The sequence below is a fragment of the Manihot esculenta genome, chromosome 6, assembly GCF_001659605.2.
Source record: "Manihot esculenta cultivar AM560-2 chromosome 6, M.esculenta_v8, whole genome shotgun sequence".
In the NCBI taxonomy this organism is placed as follows: Eukaryota; Viridiplantae; Streptophyta; class Magnoliopsida; order Malpighiales; family Euphorbiaceae; genus Manihot; species Manihot esculenta.
Genome location: NC_035166.2, coordinates 2,024,769 through 2,051,968, shown reverse-complemented (window position 1 = coordinate 2,051,968; position 27,200 = coordinate 2,024,769). Strand labels below are relative to the sequence as shown.

The 27,200-nt window shown below is 33.7% G+C and overlaps 1 protein-coding gene across 7 annotated transcripts; it reads left to right on the top strand.

The window, feature by feature from the left end:
- Positions 1-770: 770 nt before the first annotated feature.
- On the top strand, positions 771-26,437 carry LOC110616710 (copper-transporting ATPase PAA1, chloroplastic). Of its 7 annotated transcripts, XM_021759178.2 has the most exons (17): positions 771-1,297; positions 1,424-1,477; positions 2,054-2,207; positions 6,402-6,476; positions 6,603-6,880; positions 8,059-8,292; positions 8,657-8,755; positions 8,995-9,144; positions 11,492-11,638; positions 12,619-12,669; positions 13,030-13,202; positions 14,063-14,195; positions 15,126-15,223; positions 17,083-17,323; positions 20,472-20,675; positions 24,386-24,466; positions 25,910-26,437. In XM_021759178.2, the coding sequence occupies exons 1-17, from the start codon at positions 890-892 to the stop codon at positions 26,174-26,176; spliced, it is 2,847 nt and encodes a 948-aa protein (XP_021614870.1). In that variant the 5' UTR covers positions 771-889; the 3' UTR covers positions 26,177-26,437. The 7 variants fall into 7 exon arrangements, 6 of the variants coding, with proteins under 6 accessions (XP_021614870.1, XP_021614871.1, XP_043813904.1 ...); XR_006351099.1 differs by lacking the exons at positions 24,386-24,466; positions 25,910-26,437 and adding an exon at positions 19,221-19,532 and having other exon boundaries at positions 20,472-20,608; XM_021759179.2 differs by lacking the exon at positions 20,472-20,675.
- The last annotated feature ends 763 nt before the right edge of the window (positions 26,438-27,200 follow it).

The window sequence follows — 27,200 nt, the reverse complement described above, 5'->3', positions numbered from 1 at the left end:
TATTAAAATAATACATTTAAATATTAAATAATTCTAAAAATAATATAAAATCATAAGATGATAAGTTTTTGTTTTTCAATTATTAGAATTATATTTGGATTTTAAATTAAATAGTAAATAATTCTAAAAAAATTTATTACAGTATTTCAATAATACGTTATTGGTTTTTTTTTTTGAAAGCACGTTATTGGGTTATATAGTCTTTTAATTGATAATTATTATTATATTTAATTTTTGCAGTTAGTAAACAAATATTTGAATTTTGGGACATAGACAAATAGTTAAAAAAGCAGAATTTTGATATAAGATTATTAAAATAAATTTAATTTCTATAATAATAAATTATTAGATAATAAATTTATTTTTTAAAATTATTATATGATAATAAAAGTAATAATATAACTTATTAAAAATATAACGACGATTCAATTTATAATATAGAAAACTCAAATATTCAAATTTACAAGATAAAAATTATAAAATAATAAAGTGATTTATCATAATTTTCACAATCAATTTAATTTTAAATATTTATAATTTTAATATAAATATAGGTTGAATTAAACTTTTATATTTTTGTTTAAGGGTTAAATAAGTTTCCATTTAATATAATATTATTTTTTTAATTTGAAATATTATAAATTTAGTATTTTAACTAATATAAAAATTTAAAAAATATAAAAATAGTAAATAATTTTAAAATTATTTCCTATAAAAACTTCCTATAAAAAATAATAATAAATTTCCTATAAAAACTATAGCTAGGCTAACAATCCGTTTCGTTTGACAATGCTGGGCTACAATAGAAAATTGAAAGGCTGGTAAACGGACAGGGAAGAAACAAATGGATAGATAGCAAAATCCATCTCCTTCTTTTCTTTCTCTGAAAATGGAGTCTGCATTCTCTCTCTCAACTTCTTCTCTCGCTCTCTTCACCATCTCCAGAGCTCTAAACCGCCATTTCAACACCAACTCTTCCTCCCTCCTCCGCACTCGCTGCCTCACTTCATTCTACACTCGCAACTCTTTCCCTTCTTCTTCTTCTTCTTCTTCTTCTTCTTCTTCTTTCAGGACCTCCTGCGCTCCCTTGCCGCGCCCTTTGTACTGCGTCTCGAATACTTCCTCGTCTTTTACGACCTCTGGTGGTGGAAACGATAGTGGTGGTCCGTTTGGTGGGAGTGGCGGCGGCGGAGGTGGGGATAGGTCGGACGGTAGTGATGCCAAGTCGAATTTGACTGCGGGAGGGACAGAGGATGTCTCTGCGCTTTCTCCAGATGTTATAATACTCGATGTTGGAGTATGAACTTCTTATGTTGCTCTTTCTCTCAATATCTAGTGTCAATGTATATTTGTTCTGTTCTTTTTTTATTTTTTATTTTTGCTATTCTCTTGGCCTTTGAGCTAAATTGTCTCTCTATGGCAGGGAATGACATGCGGGGGATGTGCAGCCAGTGTAAAGAGAATATTGGAAAGTCAAGTAAGTTTGTCTTTTATATATACAAACACAACACATACGCTCACACAAACACACACTCAATTTGTTTGGTTGCTTCATTTGCTAGCAAAGACGTTGCTTACAATGTGATAAGTAGTTTAAAAGGTTTTAGTCACCAATTGGAGAAATCCTTTATTTATGATTCTCAAGAAAACAAATGTTTCCTTTATGTCTTAGTTTACATTTATTTTGTGGGACTTATTTATGGGTTAATACAAGTTAGAAAATTTAGTGCTCTTGAGTCATTTCCATGTCATATGCAGATAGCAAAAAATATTTTACTTGATAGTCTTATATTTAGTTAGTTAAATTAGAAATTAGACATGCCAATGTATTCTTACAGCTTTAACGAGTATAATCTGTATCTGCATGCCAATATTCCACTCTGTGGGATTTTATTTTCAGTTGCAAGTTTTTCATAAATAGCACTGCAGATTCATGTATGAAGGACTTTGCAATGCTTTTTTTCCTCCTAAATTTTGATGTATTTTGTTTTAGAACTTTTTTTTGTTTCTGAAATCTTGATGTTTGTCCTTTGTTTTTCATATTTATGTACAGCCACAAGTCTCCTCTGCTAGTGTCAATCTCACCACTGAGACTGCAATTGTGTGGCCTTTATCTGAGGCAAAAGTTGTACCAAACTGGAAAAAACAGTTGGGAGAGGAACTTGCAAAGCAGCTGACAAGTTGTGGTTTCAAATCTAACCTTCGAGGCAAGCAGATAATGATCATTGTTGTTTTTATTGTTGTTACTCATTACTATTTTTACTGTCTTAAGGACTTCCCCTCATCTAGCTTAAAAGCACAAAGAGTTATCAAATTTTTGTTATCTTTTTCTTTTGTCTCTTGTTCATGTATCATGTATATGTTTTTTGGCTTTTATTTTTTTCTTTTTAATTATGATTTGGAAATTGACTAGTGAATATGCCTGTTTTGTTGTTGATGATACTGTAATCTCTGTGGTATTCTTTATGTGTTCTCATATGTTGGGGACTCTTGTGACTAGTGCCATATTACCATAATGTTTCTCTAAATATTTTATCCAAGTACGCCAAGATGCATAAAGGAGAGATCAGCTTCAGAGGAAAAAGGAAAAAAGTGGAAAAAAGGAAGTTGTAGATGTTGAAATTCTGGACAAGGATTTTAAAATATTAAGTATCTTTCTTCTATGCGGCAATTGTGTATAAGTTGCACATTATCTTTTGCCCTGTGTGTTAATCTCCTTCAACCATTCTGTGATTTCATTTCATCCATTGTTTATGGAGGTTTATCTGATTTTTATCCGAGTGATTTTAGGGCATTTCTTTTTTAGATTATATTTTAAGTTATTGTTTGTAGTTGTCCACTGAGTTATGGATGAGGATTTATTGTTTGTAGTTGTCCATTGAGTTCTAGAGGAGGATTTCTTCTGCTCCATAGGTCTATTCTCATTTCTTCCTTTTTCAATGAAATTTCATCTCTTATTAAAAGAAAAAAAAAAGAACATTTTAATTGTTGGTTCATTCGTGTAGTTACAAATTTTTGATGGCATGCACATTGGTTCTCAGATTGTTTATGGCCCATTATCCTTCATTGTGCCCTTTGAATTTGTCTGCAAATGTTCTTAGGATGAAAATTATTGAGAAATGAAGTTTGTTATGTTCATCGAAATTCACTATGCTGTTGGATATTGTATTTAGTTTGCTAAAGTTTAAGCCACATAGGTTATCTAGCATCCACTTTGGAAGAAGCTGGAATTTAGAAAAATTAATCCGCTTGTGCTGATATTTCTTATGTTGCTGCTCATGTCAAAAAAGATTAGTTATGTATTTTTCTTGTGGTATCATGTATAACTACCTGTCCATTAGGAAACTCTAAATGAGTTGCGGCATATATTACCATAGCTCAAGGTTTCTGTTATTCATTCAAAATTTGGTGGACTAGTGGCAGGTCAGGGAGCTAATGAAGGGGATATTTCAATGTAGAAATGCAAAAGATTTCTTAAAAGGAGCAATCATAATTCTTTTGTGGTATGTCCCTAATTCATTGAGTTTCCATGATGACTTGTTTACATGAGTATCTTACAAATACCATCTCCATTACATTGACACCAAAAGGCAAGTTAATAGTAATTGTTAATCATATGATTTCTCCCTCCAATAGGTGAGTGTCCGCAGCTACTTGTGGTGGATTGTTTGAAGGGAGAGATTCCTGAGGATGAGGAGCCCATTTGTTTTGGAGAATATGCTGTTGCAAGCATTTACTGTATCTTTAGTTATTGTTAGGAAGCTTAGGAGTTAGGATGTTCATCTGTTATGGTTGACTGTATTTCTTTTGCAAGAGAGATGGCATTTATAGTATGCTTGTATTATTTGGCGGACAGCTATTCTTAATAAATATGTCCAGGAATTAGGGGGAGAGTTCAGTACCTTCTATTCTTTCTGAGGCAGTTCTCCTGAAAACATTCTAGCAAGGCCATACTGTATCTTGGAAAATTTTGTAATTTTTCTTTTATTTATTTATTTGTTTATTTGTTGATTGCACAAAGTTGTTTCTCATTTGTTCTCTTGAAAGTTGAAACTGCTTTTGGAATAATTGGAAATCACTTTCTTTTTCCCCTTGGTTTTGTTTTGGATATAAGTTCTCCAGAAACCTTGTTATGAAATGTTAGGCAGACAAGTTTGCTTTGTCTAGACAGTTGAGAATATAAGCTTCTAAAATATTTGTCATTTGTATAAGCCAGCTGCTCACATTGATGAGGCCTTTATCTCAGATGGTGACAAGCTTTGGCTTTAATTTAGTTAAGCTTCAGCCCTGCAAACTGCCTAATGAATTAATTTAGTCCTTGAGATTTTTGAGATGATGTCAATGTTGAAATTAACATGTCCAAGAATTGTCTGGTATTAATTTAAATTTTGGAAAAGGAAAATATTTGTAGTTTGTTTGTTGGATAGGTGCATGAGGATGGAGCACCTATGAGGCTGACTTAATTGGGGTTCCCTTTTAGATAGTACATAGGTCTAATGTTTTCTGGGATCTGGTAAACTCCAGTATTGCAAGAGGCTAGAAGCATTAAAAGGGAGGTATATTTTCTTTAGGAGGTCATATAGCTTTTTTTCAGGTTTGTTTACCCAGCCAATTTCCAGTGAAATTTTAGTTAAAGTAAGAAATCTATTTCCATGACTTCAAAAGTTAGCTAACGAATAAAATTCACTTAATAAAACATTGGGACCAGAAACCTGTTTTAGTAGAATTTCTACTAATTAGTGAGGATGGTAAGATAGTTGCCCAACATGGAGAACACTGTATTTCCATTTCTTTATCTTCATGATGCCGGACTTGGATTTTTTTGGAAGCAGTTAAACATTTTGATTGTTTTGATGTAGACTTTCACATCATTGATATTATCATTCATCTAAGATATACCAATTATGACAATTATAATCTTACTTGTATTAATTCTCAATTTTCCAAAGAGGGTTTTTGATGATCTCATGTTCTCTTTCATGATTCAGTTTTTTCCATAACTTTTCTTTTTTCTTTTTTTGTTCTCTCCTTTGCTTGCATTTCAAGCCTCATTGTCAGAAGCCCTTGGAATATCAACATTCTTGACTTTATCTAGTGTGATGAAGATATAGTTTATTCTTCCTATGAGATGGTTTATCCGGTCGAAAAGTCTCGAGATGCTTTTTGCTGTTTAAGTGAAAATTGAGGTTATTGGCCTGGGTGAGGATCAAAGACTGAATGAAACATAAGAAATAAGTCAGGTTTAATGATAAAGTATACAATGGCAACATGTTTGCTTAGAAGATTGCTTGGCAAGCTAGTATGTTTGTGAACTAAATTAAGAGAATTTGAGAAAGCAATGGACTTAAACCAAACAAAGCTCTTTTTTTTTTTTTTTTTCATTAAGCAAAATCTTTAAACTGGCAGGTGAAGCTAAACCAAACAACGCCTCTGCTACATCAAGCAAAACCTTTATACTGGAAGGTGACAATTAACATGGCAAAGTACAACTTAAAGAGCTGGTTAGAATATTAGAATGGTGTAGAAAAGGATATGAAACAATGAAAAATTTGATTTTCATGGAGAAATGTGGAGAGATAATGCTTGCCTGGTTAAGAAGAAAAAGTGTGGAGATGTTTGGCATTTGGCAAGAGAAGGGTATAGATGAAGATAAAGAAATTTGGTGGGGGAGAGAGTTAGCAATAAACTCATTTTACCAAAGTTTCTGTTTGGAGTGGATGATGGCCCTTTCTCTTATTGTGATGTGTGAAACTTTTATCAGGAGGAAGAAGTTCTGAATTTATGTTATCTGTTTAGAAGCATCGGTTGGTTATTGATATTGACTCCATTCTTTGATATGTGGAGAAATTTGGAACACATTTCTTGTCATAAAATAGTAATAATAAGATTGAATATAGCATTTCAGGAAGTGCTTCTTATAGTCTCTGCTCCAGCAAAGGCAAATGTTTGTGTTCACTTAAACAATTTATTGATGCTCTAAACATAGATCTGTTCTTAAGTTTAAGTTTCTTTTACTTTGAGTTTTGGTGCTCTCTTGTATATTCCTGTAGTATGGTGCATTTTCTCTTTAGTAAGTCTGTTACTTGTTAAGAATTTAAGATATGTGAAATTATATATGAAAATCATATCAAATGCCTTGCATGACGCATTGCATCATTTTTTGCTTACAATGAGTCTGGAAGTCTAAAATTACATCTCTCTTTCTCTCTCACTTTAGTTTACTTACAGCTGTATTTCTTGTTCAAGTAATTCATCAAATGAACTCAAAGTTCCATGCATAAATCTTAATATTTGCTGGATTATGAGGAATATTTAAAAAATTTTAAATTTTGTGTAGCATTTTACACCCTTAAGCCTTAAGGTTTAGTGTCTTGACAGTTTGGTTTCTTGATTACGTGCAGATGCAGGGAGAGGAATCTTCTTCAGTGTTTTTGAAAAAAAAATGGAGGAAAAGCGTGATCGTTTAAGAGAAAGTGGTATATTTCTTGTTTCCTTTTGTAGATTATTAAAGTAGCTAAGTTATACTGTAGTAGTTTTTAGCTTTACATATTATTGAGGCATTTATCAAGAAACCTGATGGTAATTGCTAATTTATTTACCAGGTCGTGAGCTTGCTGTCTCTTGGGCTCTCTGTGCTGTATGCCTCTTTGGTCATCTTTCTCATATTTTTGCTCTCAAGGCCTCATGGATCCACATGTTTCATTCCACAGGATTCCACCTGTCTTTGTCTTTGTTTACATTGCTTGGCCCTGGGCGTCAGCTTATCCTAGATGGTGTGAAAAGCCTTCTTAAGGGGGCTCCAAATATGAACACCTTAGTTGGACTTGGGGCTTTATCTTCATTTGCTGTTAGTTCATTAGCTGCCTTAATTCCAAAGCTGGTAAGTGATGTTTCTTATATATTAATATTCCTTGTATGAGTTTAATTCATTTGTATTCTTTGTCTACTTGTGAAGGAATATGTGGCATAATGATGTATGAACTTTCATCATTTTCACATTATTCTTACTTTTTGCATTTTTCTCATTGGGATACGATGTTAACTGAATCCGTTTTTATATTTTTATTTTATTTTATTTTTTAATTGAAGGCCAGTCATTTGGTCCTATGTTATGCTATGAGTTAAAACTGTAACATGATTTTTTTGTTGGTATTTAGTACTTGCAACTTGTTGGTTGTCCCCCACCACCCCAACCCCCCCAATTAACAGTTTCTGCCCCAAATTGAATTGCATATTTTGAAGGCCTTAATCCATAGATGCGCTTTGTTCTTTGACATGGCATTTTGACTTGACTTTTAACATTAAACCTAAAATGTTGTCAAATTGAAATGTCTTTAAACTTTAAGGTTGTGCTGGTTGGATCATAGGTGACTAAAGAGTTGCAATAGCTACCAGCCTACTTCTACCTCTATCCCCATCATTTAGCTCCTTTATTCACAAAATTCAACTTTGTGATACTCAAAACACTTTGCTGATTTTGTAGCCCAAAATGTCAGTTACACCATAGTAATGGGGTTACTTAGAACTCATTGGCCAATACAGGATCAAAGCATTTACTTTTATGCAGCTTGTTCTATAAGCTAATTGAATCTAGTTAATTCAATGTAATGGCTATTTTTTTCCAAAAAAAAGGAAAGCAAAAAAAGATCGGGAAAGTTCTTTTATCATATGTGTGCCAGTATCAGAATTGATATCATATATAGTTGGCGACTTGGCATGCTATTTATAAACTGTATATTTGGTGGTTGCAATCGTTACTTAAAGAGTTCCATTTGCTAGTGAATGTCAATGTGTTCATGTAAATGCCTACCTAGAGTGCTAAATACAGCTTTGAATTGCACAAGATTTTCTTAATCTTATTGGAAGCATTAAGCATTCTATTTGTGTATATGTATTTATGTGTTTGTGTGTGCATGCCTGCATAAATTTTAACGTTATTCTTTTTGTTTTCCTTATAAATGGTATATACACTTGTTTTGAAATGGGTGATTAAGATAGTCAGGTTAATAAGCTAATAATCTGATAATTTAACTGTTTGAATGGATGTTATATGGGCAGGGTTGGAAGGCATTCTTTGAGGAGCCAATTATGTTAATAGCTTTTGTCTTGCTGGGTAGGAATCTTGAGCAAAGAGCTAAAATTAAAGCAACCAGTGACATGACAGGACTTCTAAGTATTTTACCTTCAAAAGCTCGTCTTCTGATTCATGATGATGCAAAAGACCGAGGCTCAATTGTTGAAGTCCCTTGTACCAGTCTTTCTGTTGGGGATCAAATTTTTGTATTGCCTGGAGTACGTAAAATCACTTGTTTTCTTCTGTGTATTTTATATATTTTCTATGTTCACTTATTCAGTTAATAAGCCATTTTCAAAAAAACTTTTTCTCTTTTGTGTGCGTGTGTTTTTTTTTTTTTTTTTTAAATTCTAATGTGTGTATGTTCTTTTTAAAAAAAAAAAAAAAAAATTCTATGTTACTTGCAAATGCATTTTAAATGTTTCACTTCTCATTATGCTCTTTTTTTAAATATCCCCAGTTCCCCACCTTTCCCCTTCCTAATTTATGATGGCAGCATCATAAATTGAGATACTGGTTGATTTCTGCCAAAGATTTTGTCAATTTGAAGACCTTGACATATCCGTTCTTCTGTTATTTTAGGATCGTGTTCCAGCAGATGGAATAGTTAGAGCTGGTCGAAGCACCATTGACGAGTCGAGTTTCACAGGGGAGCCATTACCAGTGACTAAACTACCTGGGGTATTGCTCTCCATTTACTTGCAATTAATTTCAGCATTCATGTTTGCTGGGTTAACTCTCTCAGAGATCACATCCCATCGAACCCTGCCAGCACATGCCCCTCCCCCCCTACCAAAAAAAAAGGAAAATAAAAATAAAGAAAAAACCTTTCCCTAAGAAATGAAGGCTTTCAACAAGTAATTTTAGTAGATTTGTGTCCTTCAACTTATTGAAATATGTGGGACTTATTCCTGTGCTAGAGTCAAGTAGCAGCTGGAAGTATAAACCTCAATGGGACCCTAACAGTTGAAGTGCAGAGACCAGGTGGTGAGACTGCAATCGGAGACATTGTTCGTTTGGTGGAAGAAGCACAGAGCAGAGAGGCTCCAGTACAGCGACTGGCTGACAAGGTTCCCTTTCTGTGTTTATATATACATATTTCTGTGTATGTATGTGTTTATTAGCATTGTTGGAAGTTGTATATTTTACAGTAGGTTTCAAATATTTTGCAATCATTAACTGAACCAATATGATATATTATAATGTGTTTTAGTAAATATATCATAATAACAAATAATGTCTCACTCTGAAACATATTTGATGGAATGTATGTTTTATGCTTTATTTAATTATGGAAATTTAAAGACAAAAAAGGAGTGAAAATGTTTTTGAACTTCTCAAAATTTCACTAATTTGATTAATTTTTTTTCATCAACTGTGATAATAAACATGTTAAACTTAGATTTTCAAGTACTTGATTAGTTTTGATTTTCTTTGATTAAAAAAAGATATTATTAAATTGAACTGTGAGAACTGGTTTAATGGTTCAGTTTATAATTTTTCTGTTAAAGTCTGTTGCATTTAAAATTTTGACCAAGGTCAGTTACTTGAATTTGTGAATGCCGATAGCCTCTCCACCCTTAAGGTTTTTGATTGGATACTTGAGTATGATACTAGTGTCATCCAGTACAGAATTTAAATAGGTGGTCACAACCACATTTGTGATCACGATCGCAGGCAACAGAAACGGGTCTTTGATGTTCAAAGCGTAAAGGTAATAGCCTACAGCAGCTACACAATTATTATTATTATTTTTTTGAAAGATTTGCGAAGTTCATGAAATGAAGAGGTATTAAAAATACGAGTAAGCTAAGATACACAATCAAATACTAAGCATGAATACATCAAATAAAGATATTAGATCTGTAGAAATCCCTGTATTTAGGACTTAATTTCTCATCCTAATTAGGAGGTTTTTAAGCTTGTAAATATGTTTTCCTACATAGGGCTAGCTTTTGTGAAAACTATTAAACCCCAAGAACTTGTGGGAATTATTCAAAACTACCTCATTTTTTCTATTTCCTCATGTTATCAATTTCATCAAAAGGGGTCAGGTTTATTTCTTATTATTTTTTTTCCTTGTCCCCTTTGTTCCTGTTGATTAGGTGTACTTCAACAATTTAAGAGACAAAGTGAGGCATAACAGCTTAAAACTCCTCAGACTAGAGAAAGAAAATAAGGAATAATTGCTGTCCCCATCTTGCTTAAAAAAATAAGTAGCTGACTGTTACATAACGGTAAATAATAGCTGTTACTGTTAAATAATGGGTGTATGTAACAGTCATTACAAGAAAGAATTTTCTCTTACATTTAATAACCAGTCTCACAATGGTTTAAAAAACCTATAAATAACAGTTGTTACATTAAAACCATGATTACAATATTGTTTTGTTGTTCGGTCTGTGACTCTGTGGTCTTTGTGTGGTTCTGAAAGATTTAAAAATATGATTTATCAGTCTACTTATGGAGCCCAATATGGCAATTTCATGAATTCAAATTTTTTGTCTTAACCTCTTTAATATGCTTATGAACATGGCTTTGCTTTGAGATAACTGTTAGAGGAACATCAATTCCCTTTCTCTACTTTCTCATTGATCTTTAAACGCTTTTCTATCATTTTATCAGATTTTGGGAGAGGTGATGATTTGATGCTCTAATAGCCATAAAGAATGGTGGAAAATTGTGTAACAATTTTGCTCGCACACTTTAAAGCGAAAATAGAAATCTGAAATTTTTACTTGCCCCAATGGTGCATTTCAAAATTCAAACCCTGCAGCAGTTGTTCTAACAAAGTATAATGTCCTTATATCCAGCTTCTTCAACAGCGATATAACTAGGTGCTTTATTTTTGGATTTTATGTTCATTCTTCACATAAGACAAGTTTGGGAAGTCTGTTGTTAACTTGTTATCCTTCTTTTATCTTAACTGGGGCTTGATAATCTAGGGTTTTAGGGCTTATCAATCTAGTTCTGCTTGAATTTGTTTATGAATCAAGAGTTAAATTGTTGAAGAACAAGTTGCACAATATTTTCGGTAGCAAGAAAGAAGGGACTTCTTAAGTCTTATTTGTTGGCTTTATTATTGAGATGGAAAGTTATATGAATTTTTTTTAATGGTTGTATAAATTATTTGTATTGGTTAGGTGCTATTATTCAATTCTTGGCTCATTGGCAGCCATGCAACCCCCTCTCTCCCCAACGCAAACTCACAGCCCCACATGTGGATTCTCTTGCTTATCATCATTTTCCTTATAAATGCTCCTCTTTGGTTGATGCTGAAATTGTAAATGGTTTAATGGAGACATGCTTGTAGGAATAAATGTGCTTATTCATGTACTCTTAGCCTTACTAGTACTGGCATATTGAAGAAATTCAATTTCTATTTGTTTATTTATTTTATATTACTTGCCTCACCAGGTGTCAGGGCACTTTACTTACGGAGTAATGGCACTCTCAGCTGCTACGTTTATGTTCTGGAACTTGTTTGGGACACATGTGCTCCCTGCTGCATTTCACCATGGAAATCCAGTGTCACTTGCTCTACAGCTCTCTTGCAGTGTTTTGGTATGACACTTGGTAGTTGGTGCTATCTGATTCTTTAGTGATTCTGTGATATCATTCCCTTAGAATGCACTATTCTTGTTGACATACATAGTTGTAGCAGTAATGATTTATTTGTGTGTTAGCTTTGCTTGCGCCTTGTTATACATATATGGTTTAACAATCCTGCTTCATGTTATCTTTGTTTATTTATTGGTTTCTATTTTCCTGCTAACATATGAAACTCAACTGTCCTTTTTAGACATGTTGGAAGGGAGCATCATAGAATAGTTAGTGATTCAACTTGTGCTAGTGTGAAAAACTTGAGAGCCATTAATCATAAAGCTCATTGCTTTGCTGATGGAAACATTTTATCATAATGGCTCCATGATGGTGGCACCATTCAAGTTACAATTTGAAAAAAAAAATTGAAAGAACTTTGTTTCACAACCTGTGCAATCAGGCATTTGATGATTTTGCAACTGTATCTATGGTCCTTTTGAAGTTAAACCATTGTGACGTGTATCTATCGTGGATGCAGGATCTTCTGCTAGGGACTTTAGGTTTACCTATTTTAGGATGAAAATTAAGTAGCAGTATTATATTTAGGAAGTTCGAGTTGGTTTAGTATTCGTAGTTGGTTTTGGTTTAGTATTTTCTTATTTCGCGATTCCTAATCCATATTAGCTATGGTTGTTAGACTATAAATACCTGCATAATCTAGATATTTTATTAGAGCTTATATAATCGTTATTGACAATCAAGTGTTTATATTTTTTCCTTTCGAGTGTTCCAAGTGGTTCTTCATCACATAGTTACTAAGTTCTGGTTTAAATGCCCAATTCATGTTTCCTTGCATCCAATCTGGTATCTGATGAAGAATTTCTGGACTACAATATCTAAAATATGGACTGCTTTATGTTTCTCATACCTTGGTAGTTTGGAGTGCTTAAATTCTCCACTTGTTTTGTTTGATGTAGTGAACATCTATATGCTGAATGCAGGTTATTGCTTGTCCGTGTGCACTTGGTTTAGCCACACCTACTGCTGTGCTGGTACTCGTCTTCTGAACTACCCAAATTTGATGCTGATAGTCGTGTTTTCCTTTTTCATTAACAGATTTTGATTGATCACCATCTGCATCTTTCTTTTTTTTTTTCCTACTTTCTAGAATTAATTACAAAAAACCTGCAGCTTCTTGATAATATGTACTTAGTCCCTAAATTTTTATATTCTAAAACACTTAGTCCCTTTAGAAATTGTATGTTATTTAATGATGGTATTATAAAGACTAAAATTACCAATTTTTAAACAATAGGGACCAAAGTAAATATTAGGGAAAATCTCAAGGGTTTTTTGTAAGCAAACTTTTTTTTTGGTCTTTTTAATTATTTTTCTAATTGTTTTATTTTAAGGTTGGAACCTCATTGGGTGCAACAAGAGGATTGCTTTTGCGTGGTGGAAGTGTTTTAGAGAAGTTCTCAATGGCGAAGACCATTGTGTTTGACAAAACAGGGACCTTGACAATTGGCAGACCTGTTGTAACAAAGGTTGTGACTCCTGGAGGTGTGAAAATTACAGATATACAGTTGAGTTTTGGCAGGAGTTCTCCTTCTATTATGAGATTATTTACCGTTGCATTTGATGATTTTTAGTTTTTGCTTTTACCAAAATCCACATATATGGGAAACTTTGTGGGAAATAACTATTCTTCCATTGTTTCTTTTTCTAATTGTGGTCTTACGTAATGTTCCCAATTGAAAAGTGTATCTATGGAAATGGATAGATGTTTTAAGATCATTATTAGTGCTTTTCAATTAAATATACTACCAAAGTTGGACCTAGGAAGATAACAAACTATGTTTTTTGTTTTTTGTGTTATTTTTTAATTAACTTTTTCTGTAACTTTAGTATGTATCTAATTCCCCAATTTATACTTTTTTGTTTCTTCATTAACATTTTTTTCTTAGAAGGGGAAGGGAACTTGATATTGAAATAGACTGCATAAAATCTGCCGCATGAGTTAATGGCTCATCTTCTAAAAGTAGGTGGAGTTGAAAAAAACTTATCTTTTAAAGCTATCCTCAGTTTGATTTTTTGGAATGCTGTTTTCTGTAATGTACTTATTCTCATAATTCATGTACTTTTTGAATCTCTGTCAGTTCTATGCACTGTGATGTGCTTATGGTTACTTAATGTGCTTTCAGCACTCAAATATTCATCTTCATCAGACTTGATATGACCATTTTAACCAAGGAATAGACTAATTTTAAAATCTCAATGGAGGGCATTAGGCACTATTGGGAAGATGAGACATGTGGACTCACCCATATATTCACAGAAGATAAATATCCTGATAGATATTCTTGCTTTATTGTATTCACAGAAGAATGCATAATGATAGGTGTTCCTTTGCATTCTAAGTTGAGTTAGTGTGCTTTGATACAGAGAAAATGTAAATCTTACACTGTCAGAAGTTGAAGTTCTGAAGCTAGCTGCTGGTGTAGAATCAAATACCATTCATCCTGTTGGAAAAGCTATAGTAGAAGCTGCTCAGGCTGCCGGTTGTCAGAATGTGAAGGTACCTTTATAAGCTTGAATCATTTGCATTTCTGGTCAACAATTTCTATAATAATATACATAGATGGTGCAATTAGTGGCGGCTAATTTGACCCATTGGTGGAATTACTGGTGGCTAGTTTGGCCTGTACCAAAAATTTGTTTGTCTTGAATTTCCTAGGGCATCAGCTAGCCACCAATATATTCTTCTTGAAATATATCGAACATTAAGCGGATGTTCTCTGATACAATTGAATGTGATCAAATGAAGTTCAGTAAGACAAAGCTCTGAAATCTTATTCAATGTCATTTCATTAAGCTATGTTACAGGCTATTGTATGTGCTCTAAAAACTGTAGATAAACAACCATAACTTCTTTGGGCTTGCTGTCTGTTAAAGTTCAACTATAATGAATTACTGACTGGGCTTAAGGGGATTATACTTGACTATACTAATTACAAAATAAAGTGCTGGGGCATTTTACATATATAATTCTGTGATGTGTGCATGTGTATATGACGGTGTTTTCTTTGATTGAAGCTTTAGATATAGAGATAGAGATTTGATAACCATTGAAAGAAAAAAGAGACCATAGTATGGGAAAAAGAGATAGATCATAGATCCCCCAATATTTGGCCCTAAAATTGTGTATTTTTGGTCAAATTTTACAAGAAGCTGTAGCAAATACATTTGGAGACAAATATAGAGAATTTGATTCTGTGGTGGCTGCACTTGCATGGCATATATGGTTTGTTATTCCCTGTGTTCAAAAATGGAAGTATGTTTTTCTAATTTTGCATTTTTCTATATATCAAATACAAATTCTGGCAAAGCCAAGACATATCTGCAACTGGTACAAATTCAAGACTAGTAGTGAGATGGGGTTTGAAGCATGTTTGACTTGTAGGCATTCTTGATCTCAAATTTTTCATGGAAAAGGCTCTTGTGGTAGGTGAAAGATGGAACGTTCATGGAGGAGCCTGGGTCTGGTGCTGTAGCTACCATTGAGAACAAGAAGGTGTCTGTTGGAACGCTAGACTGGGTTCAAAGGTAACTTCCTTGTTGTTCTCTTTTTTATGCTGCCATGCTTTGAGGTACTCCACTATCTTCATGCGCATAAGCATTCAAATTTTTTGGCAAGTATACCTGATTGCTTTGTTAGACTCTACTTGCCTTGTTTAGACCTTAGAGTTCTGCTGTTGGTTTGACATACTGTGAAATGTTATCTTCAAATATTCTTCTTTAAGCTCAGAAAGTCTTTATTAAACAGAAAATATGTGTTTGTATCAAAATTAGAGCAGCAAATCGATATAAGATGATTGCTGTATGACCTGCGGTTTTAAACCATTTTGGCCTAATGAAACATTTAATCCATAATCTTTATATTTTTCGCCCCTTCTAGTTTCTAATGGTTTTTAATAGAAAAAGGTTATTTATTAGTGGATTTACCCATCACAGAGATGCACAGAGGAATAATCTGACAGGTGAATTCATGAATTCAATTTGGATGTTCCTTCTCATAGTCTTAATAACTGCAGAAACTATGAATGTAACTTTGACTGTGGTTGTGCTGCATACATGACAGTAGGGGTGAGCATTCGGTCGGTTCGGTTCTGAACCAAACCGAATAAACCGAAAACCGAAATTTTGGTATTTATGAAAACCGAACCGAATTGATTTTGGTCAGAAACTGAACCAAATCGAACCGGTCTGATTCGGTTTGATCGGTTTGAACTTTTAATAATTTTTTTTATATTTTTTACACTTTATTTTTAGTATTTTAAAATTTAATTAGAATATTTTAACCTTAATATGATCTAATCTCTCTATATTATTGAAAATAATATACTGTTATTACTAATCGATTCGGTTCAATTTTTTTAATTTTTTTTTACCAAAACCGAATCGAAATAATCGAAAATTTTTGAATTTCAAAACCGAATCGAAATAAGCGAAAATTTTTAAAATTAAAAACCGAACCAAAATGGATAAAAAACCGAACCGAATTTTTAAATTAATTTTGTTTGGTCGGTTTGAACTGAATACTGCTCACCCCTGCATGACAGGGGTCTGCGATGGTGTTTTGGGTTTATTTGCTTACACTTGCCTTCAGTTTACCAGTCACAGAATGTTCTGTATGTATGCCATATTACCTTGCCTCTGAGCAATGTTAAAAAAAAAAACATCATATGTCTAATAACAACTCTGCAAGTATAAAACAAACACCCATTCCGTAGTTTTCAATTTGTAATTGATAGTTATAGTTGATACTATTTACCATTCTTAATCTAATGCCTTATTGTGGAAGGAACTTGTGCATTCCATGTGTCCTTTTAAATTGTTCCCAAAACTTATGCATGCTAATGTTGAAGTGAAAAAGAATGATCAAATTCATTGATTTTTTTTGAAAAATATTTTTCTTTGGGTAAGTTAGTGAGTGGTTTCATTTGTAATTTAAATCTACTTGAGGAAATTGACTTTATTTGTGCTTGTTAAATAAGCTGAAAAGCATCATTTTAGTTTTGGCTTGTTTGGAAAATAAGCTGAGTTTGAACCTATTTGATGTCATTTCATAAAAAGCTGAGTTTAAGCATGAGAAGTTTTGGCTCTGTTTGGCTTGATTCCTCTGTTTCCTAACATTGATGTGAGATACGAAATACATGTAGCCACATAGTCCTCCTTTTTTCTGTTGCATGTGATACGTGTCATCATATAAAAGTTCTCCTCTATATGCAGTCATATATGTTGTATGTATCATTGCCATTTAATTTTTGTCAACACTTCAAAGGCAACTGGAGAATATGTTGCCATAACTGTACTTAATAAAACATAATACTTCTGCTTTGTCTTTGGGGGTCTAATTGGTCATTGTTTGTGACATATTTCAATTAATTGTTTCTTTTCTACAGGAATGGAGTTTATGATAATCCTTTTCAAGAAGTGGAGGATCTTAAGAATCAATCAATAGTCTTTGTTGGAGTGGATAACACCCTTGCTGGTCTTATATACTTGGAAGATCAGATTAGAGAAGATGCTAGATATGTTGTTGAATCTTTGTCCAGGCAAGGAATTAATGTCTGGATGCTGTCTGGTGACAGAAGGAATACTGCTGAATATGTTGCATCGATTGTTGGTATTCCAAAGGACAAGGTAAGCAAAGCACCCTTGCGTTAGAAAATGACAGATTATAAGCGCCACATATGTGAGAACTTTTCATAGTAAATAGATTTGATCATGTCAAGGAAATTTTTCTTGCTGTTGGATAAGTTGGAAAACATGTATAGATCAATGAGAACAGCCAAAACAAATTGGACATTTTGTCAGTAACCACCACTTACATCCTATGTGATTAAATAAATACAATTAGAAAGAGCAGTAGCATCTTATTATTTGACTGATATTCTGATAAGGCACGAGGTCCCAGAAACCTTAAGCTTCTAACACCAGAAGTAGCTTTGCTAACGTTTAAGTTATGCTTTTCATGGTGGTTTGAGAATTTCATCATGATTTTTGCCTTTCTTTGCAAAATTTGAGGTTCAATTCATTTGTTGCAACTGGGCTGCGGCATAGTTGTAATATAAGAGTTGATAGTGAAAATGTTGTCTTTGCTTTTGATGTGAATGTAAGCTAAGCCGCTAAGGACTAAGCCTCTGATTTCTGTATGTTGTTATTACTTTCTTCCTCATTTTAATTCAACATTATTGATACTAGCTTGTGGAGTTCTTTTCTTCTACAACATTGCAGAAATCGTTGAAGAGAGATGCATAGTGATGGTTAGGCTATTAATGGATCGATCCTTTTTTGACAATTTGAAGATGGAAAAATTACTATTTGGTCCCTATGATATAGAAAAACTTATTAGTTAGTTCCTCAATTTCGAAAAATACATTAACATGTTCCTGAGATTTTAAAAAGTCTACTGATTAGTCTCTCCATTAAATTTAGTAGTTAAGTGTTGCAGAAAAATCTAAAATGTCCTCAATTTGGAGATACTAATTAATAGACATTTTTATAAAACCGATAGACCAACTAATGAGTATTTTCATACAATAGGGACTAATAGTAAAAGTTCTAATGATTAAAACTAACGGAAGGACTAATTAGTAGTTTTTTAAAATTTTAGGGATGTTTTAATTTATTTTTCAAAACTAGAGGGCCAACTAATAAGTCTTCATGTGCTACAGGGACTAATTAGTAAATTTCCATTTGAAAATTGCTTGAAGTCATATAAAAATAGGATTTCAGTTGCAAATATTAATGATGATTCCAGTTGCAAATATTAATGATTCATTCTAATTAATGCACTTGAGCTTGTATTTGACAATTGACACTTTAGACTAGAGCTTGTAAGGAATTGTGTCGAAATGATATAGACATGTTGTGCTAATCAGGCCAAATAAAAATCTTGGGGTCTAACGGCGAACTACTCAGATTAGTTTTGTCTTTATTCCATAAACTCTAGGTCAGGATTAAACATTCTGCTCATTGAACTAAAACATTCTGCTCATTGAACTAAAACATTCCATTGTTTTCAGGTGTCATTTATTTGTATAGTTTCTAGTCTTCCTTGCAGCACCATGGTGTGTGTAAGAAAAGATTGGTGGAAAAGTGTTAACAATATAATGCACATAGAAGTCATGCAATTTTTTGGTATGGATTGGCTTATTAAAGAATTTTAGTATTGACCAACATAGAAGGTTTCTAATTAGGAGAATTCAGATCTTTAGAATCCTATTTAGGCTTGATTATAGTAATTTTATTCTTATCGTGAATATTTCCAATTTAAGTTGTGTTAAAGTGTGAACATAATCTATATATAATTAAAAGAGATTATATAATCATAGGCTGATTGATTGATAGAGGATTTTCAGGAGTTGTCTTAACAAGACTTTGTAATTTGTATATAAACACTTACTTTAATAGAGAAAACACACTGAAATTGCCAATTATTTCTTGTCTCATTATATGATATCAGAGCTTTTGAACTAATTTTGGTGTGTTTTCTTTGGGTTTCTCGAGTTGAGAAACTGGTTGTTGGGTCATCAAGTTTGAGTGTCCGTTTGGTCTCACCGGTTTCACTGCGGGCACAGGGAGAGGCGTAGCATCATTTTTGGTCGTTCCTCAAAAAATGGTGACCGGAGCTTCTACGAGTGGTGCTCACGCGCCGATCCAAGTTTCTGCCTTAGTTTCACACGACGGCATATGGGAGCGCGTGTGGCGTCCGTTTGTCCTCTGGTTTCTTCCCCGACGATCGCCCAGTCATTTTCGGCACATCTCCGATGGAATTCCACCCATTCGATGTTGATTGGGAAGTGTTCTTCAGTGGCAGCCTACTGCTTACTGTGTTACTGATCACTGGGTTAGATTTTGTTGTCTTCCTTTAATTCGTTTAATTCATTTGAAGGTATAGGAGTATAGAGTTTTGGTTGAAATGGTTTCTTACAGTGAGAACCATATTATTAAAATTATCCCAGTGTTTCTAGTAGCGGTTGAGACAGGTAAAACTTGTCTTATTTCCTCTTTATATAAATGGGTCATTGATTCTGGTGCCACACATCACATGACATGTAATTCTCATATTTTTACCAGCCTTCGATCTCATAAAGCACCTTCTTCTTATATTATAGCTGATGGGTCAACCTATAATGTTGAGAGTTCTGGGACTATTAAACCTACTCCTATTACCTTATTATCTGTGCTAAGTTTACCTAATCTTGCCTTTAATTTAATCGAGCTACGACTTTGACAACATACGAACTCATTTGGTTGAAATAACTCCGCTAAATGAAACTGATATGCGATAATCAAGTTGCTTTCCATATTGCATAAAATCTAATTTTTCATGAGGGGACGAAGCATATGGAGGTGGATTGTCATTTTATTAGGTAAAAGATTGAATCGAGATGCATTTCTACTAGCTTTGTCAACTCAAATGATCAACTAGCTGATGTTTTCACAAAATCTATTCGGGGTTCATTTGCAACAAGTTTGGAGCATATGGCATGTATGCTCCAGCTTGAGGGGTTCTTACCTAATATGTATTTTTGTAAGTAGTATATATACTCAATTGGTTTGAAGGGAATCATCAAGCATCTTTCTTTCAAAGTCTCTGCTTCCCTCTCCTTTTTCATCACTGTTTCAGATTCTAACTACAAATGTTATACCTTTTAACTACCTCTTATGACAGTTGATTATGGTCTGTATTTAGATATGCAACATATTCAAAAGTTATGTGCAGGATATATCACGTGTCAAAGCTTACTTTTGATTTCATATATATGCTGCCTGTGAATGATAGGTGATAGCTAGAGTTAAGCCTGACGAAAAGAAGAAGTTTATTACTCAACTTCAGAAGGATCAGAACTTAGTAGCCATGGTTGGCGATGGAATCAATGATGCTGCTGCCTTGGCATCATCACACATCGGAGTTGCCATGGGCGGAGGTGTTGGAGCTGCTAGTGAGGTGTCTTCCATTGTACTGACTGGCAATAGGTTGTCGCAGGTATTGGAAAAAATGCATAATTTTGAGTCTTGCTTGCATATTATATTATGTAATCAAAGCTGAAATGGTTTTACTTTTTTCTGCCTGAATTGTATGTATCTGCTTTGTCTTTGAAAGTCCTGCAATCCTGCCTTGTGATTATGAATCTCTAATGTGACATCTATTTCCAAATTCTATTCTCCTGATAAGCATTAAAGAAGGGCACTTGAACAAAAATGGTTTAGGGCACACCATAAGTTCCATCCAGTGATCAAAATGCAAAGTAATAATTAGCCAGCCTGAAACCTAGATAGCCTCTTCCCAGGCTAGATAAGACCTGTTGTGCAATTTGCTTTCTTAGTTATATTATCACTATAAGCACTATCCTTGTTGTGAGCCTTTCAAAATTTTAAATTAATGTTGATTCTTCATTCCTAATTAATCTCAAGGGAAGGACTCGAGTATTTATTATTTGGCTTGTGAGTAAACACTTTCCTTTTGGGTTTATATTGCGTAGCTTTCACTTTTCACGTATATGTAATATTTTTCTGCAACTATTATAGTTTCAATGTTCTAAATAGATTGAGAAATTGAACAACTATTTGATCCTTCGCATCCTACCAATATTGGTGGTGGTTCCCAAAAGTTCTAATCCATGTTATATGTTGGAAATGAACTCAAGGGACAAATCCCAGCATCAGTTCTGCACAAAAAAAAAGGATGGCTCAAAAGTGAAGGCAATCAAACTTAGGCCATTTTGGTGGAGGTGTGCCAATGCTGCCCAATTCCTCTTAATGCTGATCTGTTATGCTCTGACCCCCTAGGCCTGCATATTCTTTCATGGTAGTAGACAATGGGCCCAACAGCCGTAGGTTTGGAACCCGAAAGGATTGTGGGCTGACTCACAATGAGCTAGACCATTTGACCTGAGGTAATCAAGCTAAACTTAGGTGGATCCATGGTCTAGCCTAGGCTGCCCAGCAAGCTAGACACTGTGGGCAAAGTCAGAACAACCCAATTAGACATACCATCCCATGTAATGACAAGTGACGACTAGGTCTCAACAAGTCCAGGCTACTTGCAGTTGACCGGGAGTGTTGGAATATGGACTTGAAGGACAAACCCATCGGTTGTACACAAGAAATGAAAGGCTTATAATTGTAAAGGCAATGAATCCAAAATAGGCCACGTCACTAAGGTGGAGGTTTGCCAACCCGCTCAATTCCTGTAGCAGTACTGGATTCTGGTCATTTGTTTTCTAACCCCTGTGCTTATAGATCCTTATAAGCTCTAAAAAACATGGTTTTTAGTTCTATCTCTATCTCTATCTCTCTCTCTCGCTCCAACATCATTTTCAACTAAAACCCATGAAATTAAGGTGTAGGTGTGATTGATGCAGTAAAGCTGGATAGCCTATAAAGAGAAAGAGCCATCAACACAAGTGCTAGTTGTAGTTTGTTCTGGCAGTGTTGTTAAAGGTGCCAGGAGAGGCGCCACCCCTTTGCCTCGCCTGGCTGGGTCGAGGCACCCTTCCAAGTGGCAAGTGCCCCTGACCCTTGAGGTGCCAGGCAAGAGGCCCAAGAGGTGTCGCCTCACTGAAATAAGTTTTTTTTTTTTCAAATTCCTTATACACAACAAAACAAAACCTTAGCCTCTTCCAATCTGTTTCAAACAGCAGCCAACAGCCTGAAGGAGTATTTTCTAGCTCTCCTAACAGCAGTCAGCAGATATGTCTCTCTCTTCTCCCTCTTCCTCTCATCTTCTTCTGCTTCCTTCCTCTCTCTTCGTCTCTCTCTTCCCTGCTGGACCAAGCGTAGCAGCTTGTAACTGTGTTTTTTTTTTTTTTTTTTTCCAAATTTCTCTCTTCTTCTTTTATTTTCTCCTTCCATTCTCTTGTTCCCTTCCCAAAATGGCACTGTGGCAGCATATTTTTATCATAATTATTATTATTATGTATGAATGTATAATTATGTATATGTATGATAATTGTGTGCGTGTGCATGCTTGCATATAATCACTTCAAAGGGCCGAGGTCTCACCTCTTGCCTAAGGCCATAGAGTACCTCCATCGCCTCTAGCATTAATAAGACTGGGTTCTGGTATGTACCTGTATGGAATGAAAGTGAAGCACCAGAAATTTTAGGATTAAATATCCCTATATTCTCTATCAACTATCAACTGAAGAAATTTGAGGATAAATATGTCCACATTGTTGCTGTCACTTAATCAAATAATGGCGGTTATGTAATGGGATTTTGAGGGGCCGTCGCCATTACCCATTTCACTGTAATTTATAGGTCACATAACGGTAACAGCCATACCGTTATGTAGTGGTAACGACCATTACCAACAATTCACCCTTTCAAAATTTTTTATTATCTATGTAATTATATTAGCTATAAATTAATTAATGATAATGATGTTTAAGAATGATAGAATTATAGTGTCTTTATTTGATGTGTTATGCATATCACTTAGTTGTGTATCTTAATCTTACTTATATCTACCAATATTTATTTATTTCATGGACTTCACAAATTTTTTAAAAAAAATTGTGCAGTGCCAGATTGTTGCCGTTATTATTATATTATGACCGCCATAGGCTTGTTTCCATTATCTGCGGCCATGACCGTGAACTGCCGCAATTGCGATTTAAAACCATGCTAATATATTTTTGACATCCTTGTGATGTTCTATGATTTGTTCTTGTATAGTGTTTTATTTCTTTATCTAATGTTCACGAGGAAAGACCCTTTTATCTTATTGATACTTCTCCTTTTGTTTGTTTTATTTTGTATTCCTTGTACTAAATGTCATCATTTTTCAAGAAATTCTTTTTCTTCTTACTGGTAGTCCTCAAGTGGTTAGTTTCTTGGTACATATGGCACGTAACTAAGTAGTAGGTAGGTTAAGTAAAATCTTGTAAATACTTCCTCTTCAGTCTTCTCTCCCTTTCATAATTTTTTTTTCACCAAAGATTAAGAAATAATAGTTATTTTAGTTAAAAGGTAAAGCTTTTCTAGTAACTTTTCAATTCTACCTATTTTTAATATAAAAATGAGAACATTAAGTTTATTGAAACAATAAAATCATTATTAATAGCATATGGTTTGAATTAAATACTACGAGATAATTTAAAATCTCATTCGGATAAAATAAACAATTAATTAGGGATTATGTTGAAAATAAAATAAAATTAAATAAGGGTTATAATAGATAATTTATATTATTAATTATAATGTAAAAAAGGAAAGTAAACAATATTTTGGGACAGCGAAAAAGGGAAAAGTGCATAAAAATTTTGGGACAGTGATTATTTTAGCAAATGCTCCTCCATGATAGAAACGAAGATGCTCGGAATGTGCTTGTAGGTGTTGCTGGTTGGACATTGTGAACAGGCACTGTGTTTTGAGCCTGCTCCAAACATACGATTGTAAAGACAAAAAATTTCCCACAAGTGACATAAAAGTGTGCTTGTATAAATGTTTGCCACAACTTCTATGATACATAGCTTTGGATTTAAGCTGTTGACTCGTGTCCATGTAAAAGTTATCTTTCCTTCATCGTGTTATCATTTTCAGAGTTTTAACTAAATACTTGGTGAATTATTATTTGATGTGAAAGAAAAATTTTGATGTAGCAGAAGAGTTTTGGGGTACATACTGCCTTTCAGTATTATTGTGTCGTTGGCATCATGAACATTGTGATTGACTTAGATTCCTTCCATGCAGTTGCTTGATGCATTGGAACTAAGCAGGCTAACCATGAAGACTGTGAAGCAAAATCTCTGGTGGGCTTTTGCATACAACATTGTAAGTTTTGTGCATTATACAGTATAGCTAATATATTCCAGAACCAAAAGCCCTAAAATGAACATTAAGTTGAAAAGAACTCCAATGTGGCATTTCGCGGATTATGTTCCTGCAAAAGAGTGAGATAACAGCTTCCTCATCATAAAAGTACCATATGTTGGCGGGAACATGAAATTCTATTTATCAATAGAAGACTTAAAGATTATTTGGAAGTCCCTTCAGATTCGCAGGAAAGAAAAAAGGGAAAAAATAATTGGATTTTTTGCCAGCTTATATCACCAATCGCAAAAAGAGCAGGATTCTAATATCAATATACTATCTATTTCAATCTTGTCATCCATTGCCTTCTTATTTATTGGTACAAGGTGAATGGATTAAACTACCAAACCCCATTGGATTTTATGTTCTTGAAAAAATGGAGCATAATTCATACAATTTTCTTACTCTTGATGATCACTGCCCACCTAGTGTCCGAGATGTGCTGCCAAGTGGCTTTTGCCATGAACATGCAATTTCTTCATGGTTGTTAAATCTCCCCTCCTCCTCTTTTGTTGTTTTTCTATTTATTTCCTTTCCATTCCCCTTCTACGTTTTAGACCCCCTGCATTTTTATCATAGAAAAAGAATATATTACTGTAGTTATTCATCAATTTTTATATCCTGACCTCAAATACTTGCATGATGGAAGTAAACACCACATTAGTAAAAATCCTTTTGAATTATTTTAAATGCACCATCTCTGCTTTAACTGTTTGTCTGATTCATCTCTCTATCTTCTGTCTCATGCTTTGAATGTTCTTGCAATAGTCTGCCTTGCTCATTCCAAAATCTTAAGCACGTCTATGAGTTCGCAAAGCAATTCTTCTCATTATGAAGTCTTCATTATTGGGCATTGTACTTGGTTTTCTTCCTTTCTTTTTTTGTTGGGATGCCCCCTTTTTTCTATTTTCTACTCTAAAACTCTAAATTTGCGAAAGACATGTGAATTAAATCTCGAAACTTCCTAACTCTAATGTGGATTTGACTCTTTAAACTGTAGTTGTAACCTGTTAGATTTCTATCCCAAACCATCTGAAAGGGTAAATTACCTTATGGATTCATTTTGAGTCGGCTTGCACCCTTTCTGAACATGCATTGCGTAGTTCTTTTTCAAAAGCGTAGGATTATAGTGCATTGCCAATTTGGCTTCCATTTTACCTTCAAATAAGCATCTGCTATTTTTCTTTGCCTGCAAACTTGTGCATTATGGAAGCTCCGTCTTCCTTGCTTCCATTCACAAACCAAGTTTGAACAATCTACTGCCCAATTAATTAGCTGTCCTTATCTCAGTAAGGAGCTCAGCCAAACCCCTGAGAGATCGATGTATAAATGAAACATTTGCCTTCACGTCAACTAATATTGTCTTTATATGCTGCTTGTATATGTATATGCATATGTTTGCAGATAGGAATTCCAATAGCAGCTGGGATGTTGCTTCCAGTAACTGGGACCATGCTGACTCCATCAATCGCCGGAGCTCTAATGGGTTTAAGTTCTATTGGGGTGATGAGTAATTCATTGCTTCTGAGATTGAAATTCTCCTCGAAGCAGAAACAGGCTTATGGAGCACCTACAGGCACTAAGATTCTTTTGGGTTCTGATATTCTCATGGACCAGAGGGAGAAAATGAATCAGTCATATTCTGGCACTCAATGGAGAGAAGCACGATAACAGTAAGCTCACACAACGTACCACCTTTTTCTACACACCTAGAAAGCTGGTGAATATTACAATATGAAAGAGAGAGAGAGGGAGATATCAAAATACTGAATTTTGGTAATAGATTTTTGAAGGTTGATGTTTAGGATTGATTCTGTTACAACTCTTTTTATTTCCTAGGAAATTCATTTTATCTTGTAATTTATTTTAATAATACTTATAACAATTAAATATTGAAAATAAGTTCAATTAAATCTTTTTACTTTTGTTCAAGTCCAAATAAGTTCAATTTATTTTTTTCTTAACCAAGCCCAGATGGTCTAGCAGAGAATTGACTATATGCCAAGTTTTTCACCTGTAGCAAAAGCAATAACTGTTACAATTTTTTCTAACACTGACAGCAGCAAAGAATCAGATATTCATCGAATATCAACAAGGGTGAGGTAAAAGAAATCACGTGATTATACTCAGGGTGAGCATTCGGTCAGTTCGAATTTAATTTAATAAATTAAAAACTGAAATTTTAGTAGTTATAAAAATCAAATTGAATTGATTTTGATTAAAAATCAAATCGAATTGAACCTATCTAATTCGGTTCGATTCGATTAAATATGATCAGTTTGAACTTTTAATAAATTTTTATTTTTTATATTTTATTTTTAATATTTTAAAATTTAATTGAAATATTTTAATTTTAATAAGATTTAATTTTTTAATATTATTAAAAATAATATACTATTATCACTAATCGATTTGATTTAATTGTTTTGATTTTTTTTCCGATTAAAACTGAAATAATCGAAAATTTTAAAATTAAAATTTAAATTGAATTTTTAAATTAATTCAATTCAGTCTATTTTTTCAATTTGAACTGAATATTGTTTCTCACTTATAACTAAATTATACCTAGGGATGAAAGTGTATTTAAAAAAAAAAAAAATCATCTATATTACTAATCATATATTAGCATGAGTTTTCTTTAATTCCACTCTAATCTATGAAGGCATATTAATGAAGAGTTATAAAGTTACACCAT